The following is an 18,749-nucleotide window of genomic DNA, read 5'->3' as shown; positions in this document are numbered from 1 at the left end:
CTGTGGGTCTAAAGAGAAAACACATCATATAGTTATGCTGTGAAACTTTGCAAATAGCTCAGTTGCTAAAATATAGCTAAATAACTCAGTTTTGCCATGCTATACAAGTAATTCCAGGTTCCCTCTGTGTGTGTGTGTGTGTGTTTTCCCGTCTGTTGCTAATAAGCAACTGTGAAAATGTGTTCCCCAATCGCTTTTGTTTTGAAATTGACAGAGGGACAGCAGCACTTCGCTACTTTCGCTTTCTCCCTCCCGTCCGTTTTCCTTTTGATGGCACTTCCCTGCTTGGAAACAAGAGATTAGTGTTGTCTGCCCTAAGCTCCGCCTGCTGTGCCTCTCCCACTTTCAGAGACAGCAGCGCTGGGGCTGAGTGTGTGTGTGTGTGTGTGTGTGGCTGTGGCTGTGTGTTACTTCGGGGGAAAATAGAAGTAGCCGCCATATGCTTAGGGTTTTTGTCTTTTTTTGTGGTGTGACATTGGACTGAAGTTCTCTTTGTACAGAGACTGGACAGCCATCTCCATGGGAAGCTCTCATTTACTAAACAAGGGCTTGCCTCTAGGTAACGATTTCACTGTCTATTTTGTTCAGATTTCCTCGGCGAGAGTGCTTTAAAGAGGCATCGATGTATGTGTGGACATAAAGGCTGGCTCTGCTTCTTCCCCTCCCATCCCCCTCCCTTCGCTGCCTGCTCGCTTTGTGTGCGTGAGTGATTCTTTTTTTATCTAGACTTGTTAGCGAATGTAATACGGTTATTTGTAAGGAGAGGTGCGGATGGCCAGGCATTGTCTGTCGAGCAACTTTGCCTAGTAACTGCTGGAATCGAGAGATTAAAAAAAAAAAAAATCTAAACAGCAGACTCGGTGAAGCCTAGTTAAGGGACTCGAACTTGGCTGTTGATCTGTTTCACCCTTAGGAAACAAAAGTCTGTGCTAAAGTAGCCTTAAATCTGTATCCATGATTTTAATTCCCCCCGCCCCCCATGCGCAGGGATTAAACAGTGGCTTGGCTTTTAACTGCAGTAAAATGCAGGTAAAATGCCATGTAGAAAAAGCTGTGCTAATTTTTCAATAAACAGGAAGTTAAAAGCATTTTATTACTCTTAAAAGAAAAAAAAACTGTTTAAGGCCTGAATGTTGAAATGACTTTGCTAAGTGTGAGGACAGGGTATTTATTTGTAAGGTAAGGCTTTCCTCTCAAATTTGAGTTCCTTTTAAAAAAAATAAAATAAAAATGCTAGCAGAGGCATTTATGGCTTGCTGCTGCTGTTGAGGGTAGAGACAGATCATATGCATGGGGTGATTGATGGTACAGTATTAGCCTCAAATTGCCTGCTTAAAATTTTTCTGTTAATCTGAGAACTGTTATGTGCTGTTTAAAGCAGCAACAAATATAGAATCTAACAGCGAGTGATCCCCAAAGAGAAAGCTATAGAGCCAAAATGATAACTTCATTTGCTGTGTAGATCTGATTGTCTATTGTGTTTTTTTTAATATTTTTAAAATCAGCTGGCTGCCTTTGCACTCTTGATGGTGAAGCAGACTGTATGTGGCCTGAGACATTACCAGTAGTACTTTTTAGAAAATTTCACTTGTTGTGGCTTAAATTCAATAATTGAACGTCATTGTATATTTTAACAGCTCTTGCCCTTATTAAGAAGAATGTTTTGCTTTTAGTCCTTGGTGGAACAGCCACGAGGTAATCACCCTTTTAGCCTCATTTAAATTAATGGGGCTTAATAGGACTGTAGTGAATGTGTACTTCTTTTTCAGTGAATTAAAACGAATTACAGTATTTGGGATGTATGTGTGTGATTCTAATGCATCACAGAGATTCCTTTCCCTGGATCTCAGAAAATGTAAGTATGTTTATTTAGCATTCTAATCTCTTTGCAAGCAGTCAGGCCCATGTATTTTAATACTTCAATCTCATTATTATATTCCTGCAGAAGGGGAACCAGAAAACACTAATAAACACAAGTCATATAAATCATTGCTGCTTTAGATGGAAAGATCAGCTTATTAAATGTGTCTGTTGAATATCTTAGCTTACCTAGTAAAAAATAAAAGCAGAATAAAATAAACTGAATATGGAGAAAATTACACTGGTAGAGAGAGTATTTTCACAATATACCTGCTTGTTCTGTATTTTTGGTCTAATTTAGTGGCATATTTGTGTCGTAACATAAACCACCTCATAGTATCTGTGTAAAATTAGTAACACCAACTGCTAACTTTTCTTTGTAGTAATAATGCTTTTTATTGACCTCCACCCCCTCATGGCAACAAAATTACACCAGTTTATTTTTGATGTTTTTAAATATAATCTAAATATTATACAATTTGTTACTTTGGCCATCCAGACGGAAGCTACCTCTTTGCAGATAACGTGTGTGTGTGTGTGTGTGTATATATATATATATATATAATCATAAAGTCAGGGAGCCAAAACCTTTTCTAATTTATACTGGTGTAAATCTGGAGTGACTCCAATAAAATTAATAGAATTACATTGCATTTCTATTGGTGGAACAAAAAGCATAATTTGGCCCAATGTATTGAGTCTGTTGTCTGTACCTTTTTTAATAAATTCCTGTGACTCTTTACAGTAGCTCAGGTGACCTCTGTTTTGATAAATGAATTAGCAGATAAATTAATCCTAAAATATATAGTCACACTTACTAGCGTAATTCAGTTTCTGAAGCTACTATTTTGAAAAAAACTTTGAATTTAAAAATACACAAAATCTTGTGGTATGTAGATTGGGATAACTGCAGCTTTCAAACATCCAGTGTGCATGCAAATGTGTTTCTTATAGGGAGTGTTAGAGCTGTTGGAGATGTGATGTGCCATATGTGCTGTGATACCTGAGTTATTGTTAATGTAACAAATTAAATTCAGAATGTCCTTACATATGTCTGTTTGACTGTTACCCTTTTTAAAAAAAAGAAACAAAACAACTTTGGTCTGTGAGTAATCGTCGCTATTCCCTGTTCAGAATGTGATGCTTTAATATCCTAATCTGTATTTCTTAGAGTTATAGTTTTATTTGTAATGTGAACACAACAGTCACAGTATTTAGCTCAAATCTCGTTAAAGAGATTAGAATTAGGCTGCCACCATAATGTTATCATATGGAGACTGTATCATGCATTCCAACATTCTTAAACGTGGTTTCAATCCATCTCTGTCAACTAAGAACATCTACAGCAATTAGATAATTAGCCAGGATTGTACCCTTTGGGAAAACTCCAGTGTTTTCCTAAAATGTGTGTTTTATATGACTGTTAGGGAATGAAATATTATTAGGTTGTTAATTAGATATTTTGAATGACCACTGAGCATATGATAAGACATTGACTTCAGTTGTATTTAAGAAAAGACACACAAAGATTGGTCGGTCTTTCTTTCTTCTATAAAATACCACTATTCCCTGTTCATTCAAAGTCATCTGAATATTTTGGGCTACAGTTGCTAGTTTCCATTTTGTCTTTCTTACCCACTATTAATTTGTAATAGCCTCATTTCTTTAAGGAACTCTGAGTGGATGACAATTAGAGACTTGGATTCAAGAGCAATATTAGGGGCTCTTGCTTCTCAGGCCAGCTGGGAACATTGATGAGGTGATACTCATGTCTCTGGGCTACAGCGTGTGTCAGGCTTTCAAATCCCGTAGCAACATTGCAGTTTCATCTAAAGCTGCCTAACTGCCTGGCCCCTGTAATTATTTATTTAATGAGTAAGTTGGGATGGAGTGACATTGAATAAAAGGTGGCCTAGAATGAAAGGTTAGGATAAAAATGATAGGACAGATCTCTTTCTCTTTATCTTCCTGCTATACACTCACGCACGCAGTCTATTAACTAAATTCATACTGTAGAGATGAGGGTGTCTGGAGCATACATCACTGAGGGATAGGAGGAAATTCATGGTTATTTTCATATTCCTCCTCTATCTTACCAACTCAAAAACAGAGATGGCAATTTAAGCTGATTTTTGTGTGTAGTCCCACTAGAAATGTGTAGCAGAAATTCTTTACGTATCATTATAAAACCAGCCGTTTTCAGATTGTCAAAACATAAATATAAACTGTCTCCTACTAACATAATTAGCAATTTAAAGTAAAATTAGGACACTAGAGATTGAGTTGTGGCTTTTTTTGTTTTGTTTTTTTTAAGTTCTAGAAGTAATATTTTCAGCTAAATTTTTTTTCATCCCCTTTGAGTGACTAATGTACAGGGAGTGGGTTAGGATTCCATTACCATCTGAGTTTCTCCTGGCTTAAAGTGATGTACAACATTGTGATGGCAGCATCTGATGGTAGCAAAACTAAGGAAATCTCTAACTATGAGCAGATTGGAGGCTAGAGCTTGTTCTGAGCCCCTAGATTTAACACTTTGCTTAGGGGTTTGTAAAGATTGGAGGCCACAATTTTTGGTACTGCTTTACTGCACTTAATTTGGTTAAACCACTTTTGAGCCTCCCTAATTCTGGTCCTGACCAGGGGCCTGCCCAGTGCCCAGCACAATTTAAAACAGCCCCAGGGCTCCTCTAATTTGCACTGTCTTCTGACTGCCCTCTATGAGCTATGACTCTGTCAGAGAATAGCTGGAGTTAACTGTGCTTTGGCCATACTCCCTCCTGCCGGAGCCCACCCTTTCCATCCTGGTCCAGGTGAGAATTTACATAGAGATGTTAAATTAGCCTCTGCAAATGGAGTATTCTGGAGGGGCAGATTAAGCCCTCTTTGTGCCACTGGACCAAAAAGGGGTCTGAATCAAGACCTTTCCCTAGGTGTGATGAAGTTATTGCTACAATAACCAGCATCTGCGAAAAAGGTGACTGTTCTTTTAAAGAAATACGATAACTAGTAAGGTGAAGAAATGAAAATCTATATAAATCCCTTTTTATAATAAGAAACCTACTACATTTTCCCAAGAATGTATGTAAAATGAAAAATTTAACTATTTTTGATGTGTGAAACATAAATTGGTTTGCTAAAATAGAGCAATACTTTGAGGAAAACCTCATTTGTCTCCCTTCAAGATTTTTAGTATCTTACCTGAAACGATCATGTTTCCTATATAATTCCAATTGGCAATTATCCAGTTAGCGTCTAATAGATATAATTGGGGTTTCTAATTTTGTATACAAAACTTCCCATATTTTGATGCACATTTCTGATACTTAAGGCAAATTTTTAATGCCTTGAGCAAGCACTGGCATAAAATAAAAGATACCCAATTAGGCCTCTTCAGGAGAGATGGAAATATTTACTTTGTTTCCTTGTGACCCCTCTCCTCCTAGACTTTGGAGTCTTAAATCCAGTCATCCTTAGCTAGGAAGATGGTGACTATGATGTGAGGCATGAAGGTCAGAAGTTTGTAAAAAGCAAGATTGCCAGGACTATGAGACATAGGGGGAAGCTAAAGAAAACAAATTAAATATTCAATACTTAGTCTAAATGTTTTTGGTAAAAGAATGAGATTAACATTGACTGAGAGCACTGACATTTACAATGGTTTTAAACTCGATATTTTTTCAAAGGAAGCTTTTACTTCTGTAATACATGGGATGTGGGAGTTGTTTTTTTAGTGTTTAAATATAAGTTAAGTCGTGTGGTTCTATAATTGTATTTGATTTTAGATATTTTATGGAATGGGTTGTATTCTTATAAAATAGCTGTATGCACAGGTCACTCAGTGTCCCTTGTCAGTACGCAAATCACTTTCAACTTATTATATTCCCCCCCTGGCAAAGTTACGTAAGTGTGGAATGAAGGTTGTTCATGTTTTCTGACTCTGCGCCTCTCACAGAATTCATTCTGAGAATAGTCACTTATTAGTATTTGTTCATGTCTTTTATGTGTGGGTTCTGATGTGAAAATATGAAATGCACAAAATTCCTTGCTTTACTGAGTCAGGATTTGCAGTTCCTGTTCCCAGTACAGTTTTTGTTGTTGTGGGCTTTACAGGAACAGGCTTCCTAAGAGCCCCAATAGTTATTTAAAGATTCTCGGCAAACTGTAGTATTTGTACGTGGCCATGTCGTGTGGTGATGCATGATTGTACAGCACTCTGGAAGGAGCTCGTGGAGGCATTGTGCCTAATTCAGGAGGCTGCAACATGAGCAGGATCACTGTTCGGAAAGGGAGGTGCACCTTCCATTACGCTCTGCATTAGGCCAGCTCAGGCATGGCTCCCCCTTTAGAAGAGGATAGTGTCAACGGTTATGTTAAGGCTGCATGGGCTCCCTAAGTGTAAGCACTAGTCTGCCTAGCCATATGAAGCAGGCACAAAGAAGCAAGGGTGCTTGCAATCTCTTCCCCACGTGGCATGTGTGCACAGAGGCTGTGCATAATCTTGCCCTGTAGTTGGAGGGGAAAATACAGCAAACAAGTAGTGGCCTATCTGGTAACCACTGCACACACTGTCTGGTGCAGGGCAGATAATAAGCCAGGTGGGGCCAGGCCAAGGAGAGAAGCAGCTGTGCAGGAAGTTTCCATCCCCTGCTATATGTAGCCACTTTTCCCCACTCTGCAAAATGTCCCTGTGGCCCATGAGTGAGCCAGAGTTTGAACAAATGAACCAGGGGGGAGCTCCACTAAAAAGGATATTCTCCAGCCAGATTGTGGCTCAATCTACAGGAGAATTTGCTGAAAGAGAACACTGCCTGAGGCAGCATTTCCTTGCATTGCACTTTGTGTGACTCCCGTTAGAGTCACAGGGTGCAGCTAGGGGCGGCAGCCAGTGGCAGCATTGCTATTGGTCCAAATCCAAATGTCCTTACTTAGTTTGAAATCACACTGTTCCCAGGCAAAATTCCTGTTGGCTTCCATGGGAGTTTTGCCTGAATATGAACTTTTAGAATTGGCCCGATATTTGTAATATGAGTGGTACAAAAATACCTTTGTGTCTTTACACGTTCACAGGGCAACAACCTCAAAATGAAAAAAGAAAATGTCTCCCACCTGTAACTGTAGTGTATAGCACTTCATCAGACTTACCAGATGAGTCATGTTTCATTAAATGTGTGGCCTTGTTCGGTATGTAGCGGTAATCTTTGCAGAGTCATGCAGGACAAAAGTGTTTAGTAGAGATAACTACAAGCCAGTCACCAAACTCTTAAACTGATCTTTAAATGTTTTTTTTTCTTTCTCTTTAATGTGTTGTACCAGATATGTTAAACTGTTCATTGTCACCCAGATAATGAGCATTTTCACATTTGTGGTCTACTGAACATCTTAATCTGTAAAAAGTGACAGTCCTGTGGCACCTTATAGACTAACAGAACATCTTAATGTGCGTCTTGTACTTTGCTGAATAGCATTAACGTGTTTCACGGTTTTTCTCATGTTGATTTTTCCTGTTCTTAAAATGAGCAGGATTGAAAGAAATTATTTCACTGGTTGACAACAGTTTGATGTTGCATGTGTGCATTCCTGTGCTGGTTGGAATATGCTAGCTGCATTATTCTCCCTCTTACCAAAATGCTTTCTGGATGAGACATAAAATTAAGATCTTGGCCAAAGATCCCATGGCATATTTTGTTTGGCATGTTAGTCTTGGCTAAATTCTGACTCCTGCAATTATATTCTGCCAATCTAAAATTACCCCTTAAGATAGTCTTCACTGTCTGTCCTAAACTGTTTTATAGTGAGCTCTGTTTCACTCCTATAGCTATGTTTTAACTGATGTTTGAAGCAATTTTGTGTTTTTGTTTCTAATGTGCTCTGGGATTCTTCAGAAATATCAAGTATTATTCTGTAATCTAGAGTCTTTAAAAATATTTTATATGTTTTCAAAATGTTTTTATAAAAACTGGTGGCCCAAAGCCTAGGAGCCTAATGTTTTCAGAAACTTGTATGCTAAAGGGCATATTCTCCCCTCTGTGCTCATGCATAATTAATATTACTGTAACTTTTGTTTATTGGCTCCATGAGCGGATTCTCAATGATTCTCCACCCCCCTCTGCAGCTTTGCTGTTTTGAAGTTCATCTGAGTGTTAAATTTTGGGACAGTTTTCCATTTAGAATCCTCTCCTAGTCTTCCCCTAATACTTAGGTAGCTTCTGAAGCCTCCCCTTGCTGAGCTTCATAGTCAGTAGTTTGGCTCCTAAAACACCATTGTTGCTTGTCCTGTGCTGTCTTTGAACGTGATGCAACTAGATAGCAAATTTTATTATGTGCAAAAGCAACATCTACGAAAATAACCTTTTAGCTGGGCAGAGCAGAATATATATGAGACCCCACTGTCTAGATAAAAAGAATGTGTTGCTTTTTTTTGAATGCTTGCGGGAGGAGGCTCACAATAGAGGCTATATTGTACTGTGAGTACAGGAAATCACAAATTAGCTATGACGAAGGTACTGCAGGGGAGTTTTAGTTTCCCACAGTATTAAAATTCTTTGAAACTTTCATAATAGGTTGCTGTTCGCTGTTGGTAGTGCATGTTGTTTATCCTTGTTAGTCCTCTGACCAGACTCTCTCTCACCATCTCTTTGTTCAAGGGGTGTATGTTTGAGCCCCTTATATCCAGGTGGAGTTCCTTTTAGCGCTAAATATTATCTTTTCTTCTACACCAGCCTCACACACACGCACACACCATTTTTAACCCACTCCATCACGTGATCATCTTGCAGCCATCCAAGATGTAAACCCTGGCTGCTTGCTCTGTCCATTCAGTTGACAGAGCTGCTTGACAAGCCTGGGTATTGGCCTTGGTGAGCCGGTGAAGAGCAGTCACATCTTCACCTTTCCTAGCAGACTTTGAGCCTGATCCTGTGAGATGCTGAGTGCCTTCCACTCCCAGTGATGTCACTGAGAATTGAGGGCACTTAGCACCACACAGGAACAGACGTGCTAAGTTATCCCAAGTGTAACTCCACTGATTATGAATTTGGCTCACTACCTGTGGACTGAGGAACTGGTCCCTCATTTAGGTATAGAATTTGGGATCATATAGAGACTCCTAAACCACTGGTCTGGGTTTCTTTTATACACAAATAATATAAACATTACAGTGCATTGTAAATGGACAGCTGGAAAGGATTAGTGCCTAAAATACTGTGAACATCATACAGCTTCACTTTTGGTTTAATAACGTTGTGAGTGTCATCTCTCTTGGCCTGCTTTAATCCTCTTAATCTGTCTGTTTCTGAACACACTGAGCTGGATGGCTCTGTTAGGAAAAGTGTTTTGCTTGTTGAAAGGGGGACAGTATTCTTTTGTGTTCACTAAATGGAAGGAAGGAAGAAAGAAGCACATAATACAGGTAAAAGATTTTTTGTGGGCAATGTAAAGTATGTACAGTATTAATTAAATCTGTACCACTACCTGTGCTAGTATTACTTAAATATACTGTGGTTCTTTTGGAATGAATTTTTTATCCAGAAATAGGGTTTTAAGTTATCATAATTGGCTTCTTCTCAAATGTACATTTGAAAATATTTCAAATGCAATATTAAGTCCTGATTATTTTTTTCTGTGATCAGAAAATGAGTAGCTCTAGTCAAGTGTTGTGACAGTCTCAGCCCAGGTCTAAGGCCTTGTGTACATGAAAAGGCTACACTTATTTAACTTAAGGGATGATTTCAAACTGTTGTAGTTAATCTAGTGTGAACACCTGAGTTGACTTTTATTTCTGTTTAAACCAGACTTAAATTAATTTACCTTAAATTGATTCGAATCTGTCTAAGCTAAACCAAAATCAACCACTCTTGAAACCAAAGTAAGTATACCCGCACAGGAGGTTGCACCAGTTTAAGTAAAACAAGTTTAACATATTTAATGTTTAACTGGTACATCTTTCTTGTGTAGACAAGACCTAAGATGATTACTTCTTTTTATTGACTAACTTATACGCCCCTCTCTCCACTCAGCCAAAATCAGGCCTTCAGTTTCTTGGGGTTGGGCTACCTGAGACTTCCTCCTTGTGATTTTGTTATTGTTGTCCTTCGTGACTGAAGATAAAATTGATAGTGGTATTATGTCTTGTGAACACAATTGTGTCTAAGTAGGCTGAGGCATGAGTGACAGTCCTTTCTGCATTGAGCACATGTGTAGCTTGATATCGAGGAAGGGATTACAGCCTGTGCCCACTGAATCTCCCCATGTTTACAACTTCAGCCTCTGTGCTCAAGATCCATATGGTGATTATTCTCGAGCTGAGTACAGTAACTCCTCGCTTAACGTTGTAATTATGTTCCTGAAAAATGCTACTTTAAGTGAAATGATGTTAAGTGAATCCAATTTCCCCATAAGAATGAATGTAAATGGAAGGGGGTGGTGGGGGGCGGCGTTAGGTTTTTGCCACACAGTACTGTACTATAGTTGGAAGGTGCCCCCGCCTTACCCCACACAGGTACAACCCACTGGCACTGGAGACAATTAGGCAGGGAAGGAGGCTGAAGGTACTGTAGGCTAGGAGAAGCACGTTGCACAGCAGCAGCTTCCCAAAATCTGCAAGCACCAGGGGCAGGGGGCTCAACGCTCAGCCCACCCCTTCCCTCAAGCCCCACCCTTAACCTGCCTATTGTTCTCCCCCCCCCCCCGACTTACTCCTACCCACAGGAATCAGCTGGCTTGTGACGTTTAGGGAGCAGGAAGGAGCGGGGAGGAGTGAGGACACATGCATGCAGGCTCCCCCTCCCTCTCCTGTCTCCTGCCCAGGGCAATCAGCTGGTTTGCAGCATTCAAGAGGAAGGGGAGGAAGGGGCAGCCTATGTGCCGAGTCCTCGCTCCTCCCTTCTGAACACTACAAGCCAGCTGATTGCTGCGGGTGGGGAGGAGAGTGGAGGTGCTGATCCGTGGGGTCTGCTGGCAGGCGGGAGGTGCTTTCGGGGGGATGTAGGGGAGCTGATAGGGGGCTGCCAGCTGTGGACAAAGCAGGCAGCCAAACGACTTATCGCAAAGCATTGCACAACTTTAAATGGAGCATGTTTGTAGTTGAGCAGGGGCGTTAGATCAAAACAACGTTAAGCAAGAGGACGTTAAGTGGGGAGTTACTGTAACCCCATTGACTGTTTCTCACCAGTGTGATCTGTCTGTTCTTGATGACTTCCAGTTGTTGTCATCAATGTTGCATGCTTCAGTGTTGCCCTGAAGCACTTCTTTTGGCTGCATCAGATATGGTTGCTCACTTTCAGTTCACCATACAGCAACTGCTTTGGCATGGTGTCATCCACTCTCAACACATGACCAACCCAGTCTAACTGTGAAACATGAGCATAGCTTCAATCCCTGTGAAATGTGTTGTGATATGCTGCCACAATTGATATCAGTGGTGGCGGTGCTAGATTCCCCTGGATACAGTACAAAGTTGGCAGGGTGTTCCCTGTGTGAACTCTGGGGTTCTGGAATATCTCTTGAGCACTGTCTGAAATAGCCACATTTGCTGACTTTCTGGGAATTATTTATGTTTGTGTGTTACCATATCACCTAGGAGCCCTAGTCATGGACCAGATAGCATTATGCTAGGAGCTGTACAAACACTGAACAAAAAGACAGTCCGTGCCCAAATGAGCTTACAATCTATGATGAGCCAAAAGACAGCAGATAGATACAGGCAGATGGAGGAGTACAAGGAAAATGGAGACAATATTGGTGACAGGACAACAGTTAGGTTGCTGGTGTAAAGTTTTTTGTAGGTATCATGGCCAAAGAGAGTTTTGAGGAGGAATTTGAAGGTGGATAGTGAGGTGGAGTGCTTCATGGCTCTTTCTTTTAGCCTGCCATTGATGAGAGATGTGGGGGTGGGGGGGAGGGGGGGAAGGTAGTGTTGGCAAACAAATTGCGGATGATTGTATTTAGAACTGCTGCTTAGTAGAGGGGGTGAGCTAATTGAAATTTGTATCTGATTTTTGTGCTCAGAGCCTGCATATGACTGTGTGGTTTTTTTTGTGTTTTTTTAAAGCAGCAAGGAGTCCTGTGTCACCTTGTAGACTAACAGATGTATTGGAGCATGAGCTTTCGTGGGTGAATACCCACTTTGTCGGATGCATCTGACAAAGTGGGTATTCACCCACGAAAGCTCATGCTCTAATACGTCTGTTAGTCTATAAGGTGCCACAGGACTCCTTGCTGCTTTTAGAGATCCAGACTAACACGGCTACCCCTCTTTTTTTTTTTAATCTAAATTAATATAAAATAAATACAGTTTGCAAAAAGTGAGGCTGTGGTCTGACCTAATAGTTATGCTGTAGTGTGGACGGCGCATTCTGTTCTAAACAATATATACACACACAAGGAAAACTGAAAACATGCTCTCTACCATTATAGTGCCGTCTTTTTAAATTTTGGTGGTAAGATCTTTATGTTCAAACCAGGAAGTAGAACCTCATCAGTTAAGCTGCCAAGACAAATATGCAAGGGAACCAACAAGTGAATGGTAAAGTTACCAGACTGCACTACAGCCCTGTTTGGCTAGTTCTGAGTACTCTTAAGCCTGCTGAGATGCAAAAAGTTGGACAGGAGACATGCTAATTTTACTCAACAGTTGAACTCTGCAGCGAAAGGAAGGAACATAATTTCTCGTAGTGTGCGCGTGCACATTGTATGAGCATTCAAGACTTTGAGATGACTATTAAGTAAAGAGAGCTACTGTATCAGTACCAGAAGGAAAATACACAGAAGCTATTTCTCTGGCTAAAAAGGGGAGGGGGATTTAGTTTTAGGATTTTCTCCATTCCACACAGCTCCTGCATCTGGCTTCCTCCTATGTTTTGCTTCTTGCAGAGGGGCACATGAAGGCCAATTTAGGAATCGGATCTGTAACAGGACACAATTCCCTCTCATTGATCGCATGACAGAACACAGAGAAAAACATCAGGCTTCCAACGGGAGCTTTTTTGTCACACCCTTTATCAGATCTGTGTCATGGCACAGTATCTGGTAGCTGAAATCAAGAAGAAGATTCTCTTTTTTGAAAAAAGAACAAGAGTACTTGTGGCACCTTAGAGACTAACAAATTTATTTCAGCATGAGCGAAATAAATTTGTTAGTCTCTAAGGTGCCACAAGTACTCTTGTTCTTTTTGCGGATACAGACTAACACGGCTGCTACTCTGAAACCTCTCTTTTTTTGAATGTTGTTTACTACTCAGATTGTCCAGTACATGCTGCTGTTAATGGCAGAAGCATTACTACTAAACCAGTACTGTTTTTTTCGTAGGCTATAATGGTTTTGTGAAGTAAAATAAAATCTTTTCAGTAATAGCTTGAGACCATTTAATTTATTTTAATACAGCACACTTGGTCATCTGGTTACCTCTGTGCCATAAACAAATGATTCAAGTCCCAAATAAAATCTCCAGTGTGTACCTAATGCTGAAATTGTAGTGCAAATAATTGGAGAATACCAGAAACTCAGATGATTTGTCATTTGGCTAAAATATTGCAACTGAAGTTCTTTATATCATCATCTGGAGGTTGGCCAGTAGAAAGTGAGAGCTTCCACAATACCTTTTCTATGTGATATCGTCCGTATGCTGGCCAACATTCTTTCTTTCAGTTATACAAATAGATTCTTCTATCAAAGGCTCTTTGAGAATTATTGCTGAATGTATAATTGTGCTGTTTGTCTTCCCAGTTACTGCACAGTTGACATTCCTTATTTCTTTAGTATGTGGTATTTATCTGTAAATATTATGGAACTTTTATATCTGTCAGTGGTTCAGACCCTGCCCAAAGTGATACCGAGTGAAAAAACAATATAGTCTGCTGATTGTTTGAAGTACAATGTGATATGAGTTGGTTAGTGCTGTCAGTCAGAAGCCAAGTAGATAGGTGTCTTTATGACAGCAGATTTGGTCTCGAGAAGGAGATTGCTGAGAAGCTGAACTACCTTTACACCTCACTCCCCTAGCACAAGTGGTCCTTTCAGGACACTGTGGAAACATATTGGCAAAGAAGCGTGTAGAGGCTTACCCCGTACTTAATTGCTGCCTGTGCTGTCCCTGTTCTGTACTAAATAATAGACCTGATTTTTTCCAGCACTATCTCAAGTAGTAGATTCGCTTTAAAATATTAATATGTTTAATAGGAAATCAGAAACAAAGTTGTTTTCCATTTCACATTGAACTCTTGGAATAATACTGCACAAATGGATACAATTTTAGGCCCTGATTCTGCAAAGACTTACGCTCATGCTTAGCTTTAGCTATGTGAATAGTACCATTCACTTCAGTAGCACTGCTCAGAATGTATACAATTGAGTATGTGTGGAGGTCTTTGCAAAATCAGGGCCCTAGATAGCAAATTGCTGATTTTATAGGGAGTGTAGTGTACCACCTCACATGATTAGTTTTCATAATTAAAGGGTCAGGCTGTAGGGGTGATGCCACCTCCCAAATTAAAGTGTCATTTTTCAGGTGCCTCCAGCCTCTCAGAGAAGTTTGATTAGTTGGTTATGGACTTACAGTGAATTTCAAACACATGAAGTGGTGAACCTACAGTATGCATCAGTCATCTGGGGCCTGATCCAAAGCTCACTGAGGTTAATAGAAAGACTCCATAATGACTTCAGTCATCTTAGGATCAGGTCTTTGGCACATAGACTTTTTGGCATACATGGACAAACTCTTTCCATGAAAATATTGTTAGAGCCGTTGCTGATAAGGGGAAAGCAAGGAAATGTCATTGGCTAACACAAGTCTACAGCATTCTAAATTACCAGGGGCAAAAAGTCATTTGTAAACCCCCCCCCCCATCTTGCATTAAGTATGCATTTTGGGGTAGGACTGTAATTAGTGCCTTCTATCCATTGATTGTGCATAGATGGAAGTAGTAAATGGATTTAAGAATACATTTTATATAAACTTTGAATTCTCATCTGCAATAGGGGTGTGTGTACATTTTAATGTGTATGCGCGCACACACACACACAAACTATCTTTGAGTGTGTTTATAGTAACTTGCTTTGAATTAGTGCCAGCATTTGGAATTTTTTGACACATAATATTCATGCAAAATGCAGACATAAAAATAAAATACAAATACATGCAAAATGCATTAGTGGTGAATGTCGGGAAATCCCAGCTGCCACTTCTATGACTGTAATTTTCCTCCAGTTTTCGATGTAATATCTTTTAATATGTTCTCAAGAACTAAATAGAAAGGAGAGGGGGAGAGTTATTATGCTGTTTAGCTGATAAAAGACATTAAGAGGGCAATAAGACAAATTTAATATTCTGTCTTTACTTTGTGTTCATTTATAATGCAAGTTTTATGGCTCTTTTACTTGGTGGTTTTTATTTATTTATTTCTCTGGGCTGTAAAGACCAAACATTTTGAATCATCTTGCTGTATTGCTTATAAATGTCAGTGTTACCATGAAATTTGCTTCTCTTAGATCTTTGGCATCCATTTCCATTTAACATTGTTCAAAATAACTACAGTTATTTTATATACACTGTATGGTGTTTCTAAATTAAGAGTGAACTTTTAAATTATAATTTTTTCCTTGTAACACCCCAAGTGGTGGTGCTTTTTCACCAACATGCAAACTAAGAACCTATTAATCCATCTACATAAAATAATTTTATAATTCCACATCTTAATTATAATTTTTGAACGTTCTCTCTTCCTTACCTTGGGTAACAGAGACAAGCTGTGGCTTTTAAATGCTACAGTTTTGTCATCTAATAATTTTTAGACAACTCACAGCAGGCCTACTTTTGCTACACTTAGGGCTTGGCTACACTGGAGAGTTGCAGCACGGTGGTGGGTTTACAGCGCTGCAACTTATTCACTGTCCACACTTCCAAGGCACATACAGCGCTGCATCTCCCTGGCTGCAGCGCTGGCTGTACTCCTGCTCTGCCTGGGGAATAACAATTGCAGCGCTGGTGATGCAGCGCTGCTCCACTAGTGTGGCCACCAAAAGCGCTGTAATTGGACTCCAGATATTTTCGGAGGTATCCCAGAATGCCTGTTCAGCCACTCCCTACAGCGCTGCGAATGCTGCATATGTGGCCACACTGCAGCGCTGGTAGCTGTCAGTGTGGCCACACTGCAGCGCTTTCCCTACACAGCTGTACGAAGACAGCTGTAACTCCCAGCGCTGTACAGCTGTAAGTGTAGCCATACCCTTACTCAGTAGAGTACCAGCTTACTCTGTGAGTTATACCCTATTGACTAATTGCAGAGTAAGGTACTTCTCAACATGAATAAGGGGGAAAAGTAAGGACGTATGTAAGGTAGAAAAATAAAACCTCAATGAATAACACATGCAGGGTGTGGTATTTTTGTGAGCACTGAATAACAATTTTATTCTTACATGTCTAGCAAGTAAAAACTCTCAGTAAGAATTAGTCCAGTTGATGTTAATCTTTAGTGCTTTTTCAGTTTAGCTGTTCAATATAATATTTTCCTTTGTACTAGAAAATGGCAACTTTTAAAAGTACTTTAGTGGCAAAGTTCCATTAGTCGTACGACACATGCCTTAAATTGCATTGTAGTCAAGTCCTTTTCTGTTGTTGTTGTAAAATAGTTATGAATCATGAGCATTTTGATTGGTAGTGTGTTGTTTTTATTTTATTTATATATAATATATATATAATTATAATAAAAAGTAGGTTACTTTTTGTTGACTTCTATACATTTCTGTGCTTCATTGGCATGGAAAATGTTTGCTGTGGTCCTGTTTTATAGGTGTTTTCCTTTTACTGTCTATGTAGTTACTTTTTTGTTTTTTAAATGTGAAAATGGAAGCCCTTTGTATTCTTCATTTCTCCATTGTTAATATATGCATGTTCTCCAGTGCTATATAAAATTACCTTTCTCTCTGTCCTTGAAAATTATCATATTTGTTTTAAAAGACTAAAATAGTAGAGGTTAATACTCTTCGGAGTGTTGTTACTGTATTAATTAGTGTATAGTATAAAACAATTAATATGAATAACTAACTGGAAGGATGTGTGTGTAGTTTTTTTCCCTTTAGTTTAAACCCAGAAAGCACATGGAGCTTCTTAGTTATGCAGAGATACTGCACTGAAAATTAGTATAGTATATTTACTGAAGTTAACCATCCCTACTTATTCGGTTTAAGAAAAGAACTTTGAGGCTACGTTTTCTTCTCTAGCAAAGACTTACTGGGTCCTACACAGAGACACTTCATTGAGGCTGTAGTATTTTACCATGATCATGATTGGTTGTCTGTACCAAATAGGCTTCTAGATTCTTGGCAAAATCAAAGGCTGTTCCCAAAAATATCTTATTTATGGCCATTAGCAAACTTGTGTTACAGGCTTTTTGTGATGATTACTGCAGTAATGTCTTTTCTATCTTGACTGTGGAACACTTCAGCCACTGCTTCTCAGGAAAAACAAATAGATTTCACCATCAGACAATCAGGGTACTGGAGAAAATAGGGAATAGTTCATTCCTTTTGCAGATATAGTGGTGATCGCCATTTCCCAAAATAAGTCGGACTATTTACATTACCTCCCACAGTGGATAGTACCAGTTTACTTCCTGCTACTTAACTTTAAGTTGTCCGGAATGGCATTTTTGGTGTCACTTGTGTCACTTTCTGCAGACACCAGTGATATTTGTTTATTCATATCTATAGATTAAGATTAAGCTGGACAAAAAGCCATTCACGAATTTTGTTTGAATTGGCATTGTTTTAGAGGTAGGTCATAAACTTCTAGGTACAAATTCAGCCTGGTGCAACTCTGTTGCCTTTAGTGGAGTTAAACATACTTACCATATGGTGAAATTTTGCCTCATTCTAATATATGAGAGAGTAACAGACACTGGCTGAAGAACTGCATAAGCTTCCTGGAATAAGAATTCACACTGGCCCACTCCATTTCAACTTTGAAGTGAATTATTTGAGTAATAGGTTCATAAAGGTCACTCATTGAATGATCATTTGACGTATAATATAGATATTCCACTCAGATTTACACACGTAATAACCAATCAGGTGGTCTGATTTAGGAGCATTATTGTACTGCAAAATAAAATGCACGTCCCACTTATTTCATTCTCTTCTCCCCTTTTGCTGATTAGTGTAAACTGAATTTCATGCTATTCAGCCCAGTTAGTTAACACATAATATGTCTGTCTAAAATTTTGGCAGATTGCAATAAAAGTACTGTAAGTTTGCACTATGTATGATTATTATTCTTTATGTATATCCATTTTTTTTTACTAGTTCCGTGGTATTACACTACAACCATGGGGTTCGTTTCTGCCTAGCTATTTCCCCCTCCCCTCATATCATTATACTCATCAAGGTACAGAAAAACAATAGAGAAAAAAATCCCCAATTTACATGTTTAAATGTTCTATTTAAATAACTTGAAAGGAATATGGCCTATTTAGGACCCTGTAGCATCCAAATAAAAATACTAGTTTGTTTCATACTAGATCTTTCTTCTGAGACCTTTCTGAGCCTTCCATTATCTTTGAAATTGGCTTTGCTAGAGCTAAAAGATAGAGGTCACAGAAGAAACTTGGAAGAACCTCCCCCCTGCCCCCCTTTTTTTTTTTTCTTGCTCACAGCATTTTACAAACTAGATTTTTCACTAGGCTAATGGGACTATGAAAAGAAGTTAGGTCTTGCAACTTCCTGTGCGACTGACTGCATCGCACTGCTCCCATTTCCTTTCTTCTCCCCTTTCCTCCCTGTGAGCAAGTCTCAGGTGGGCAGGCAGAAAAGAGTGAGAAGCAGTGAGACAGGCGCCACCCTTCCCCTCAAAATGCACTGGCCAGTAGAGCTAACTGGGTATGGGGGCAGATAAGATGCAC

The 18,749-nt window shown here is 39.4% G+C and overlaps 1 protein-coding gene across 7 annotated transcripts in view; it reads left to right on the top strand.

Annotated features, from left to right (window-relative positions):
• The first annotated feature begins 339 nt into the window (after positions 1-339).
• CTBP1 (C-terminal binding protein 1) overlaps positions 340-18,749 on the top strand; it is an 80,373-nt gene continuing 61,963 nt past the window's right edge. For 2 of the 7 annotated variants that reach the window (XM_030564811.1, XM_030564810.1), the window contains exons 1-2: positions 341-559; positions 1,770-1,855. In XM_030564811.1, the coding sequence (XP_030420671.1) occupies positions 1,798-1,855 (58 nt within the window). In that variant the 5' untranslated portion in view covers positions 341-559; positions 1,770-1,797. Of the gene's footprint in view, positions 560-1,769; positions 1,856-18,749 lie in introns of those variants that run through there. The other 5 variants (XM_030564812.1, XM_030564813.1, XM_030564816.1 and 2 more) reach the window with 5 other exon arrangements.

Source organism: Gopherus evgoodei, chromosome 5 (assembly GCF_007399415.2).
Source record: "Gopherus evgoodei ecotype Sinaloan lineage chromosome 5, rGopEvg1_v1.p, whole genome shotgun sequence".
Lineage (NCBI taxonomy): Eukaryota > Metazoa > Chordata > Testudines > Testudinidae > Gopherus > Gopherus evgoodei.
Note: the sequence above shows the minus strand (reverse complement) of the source record. Positions and strands in the feature narration are given on the sequence as shown.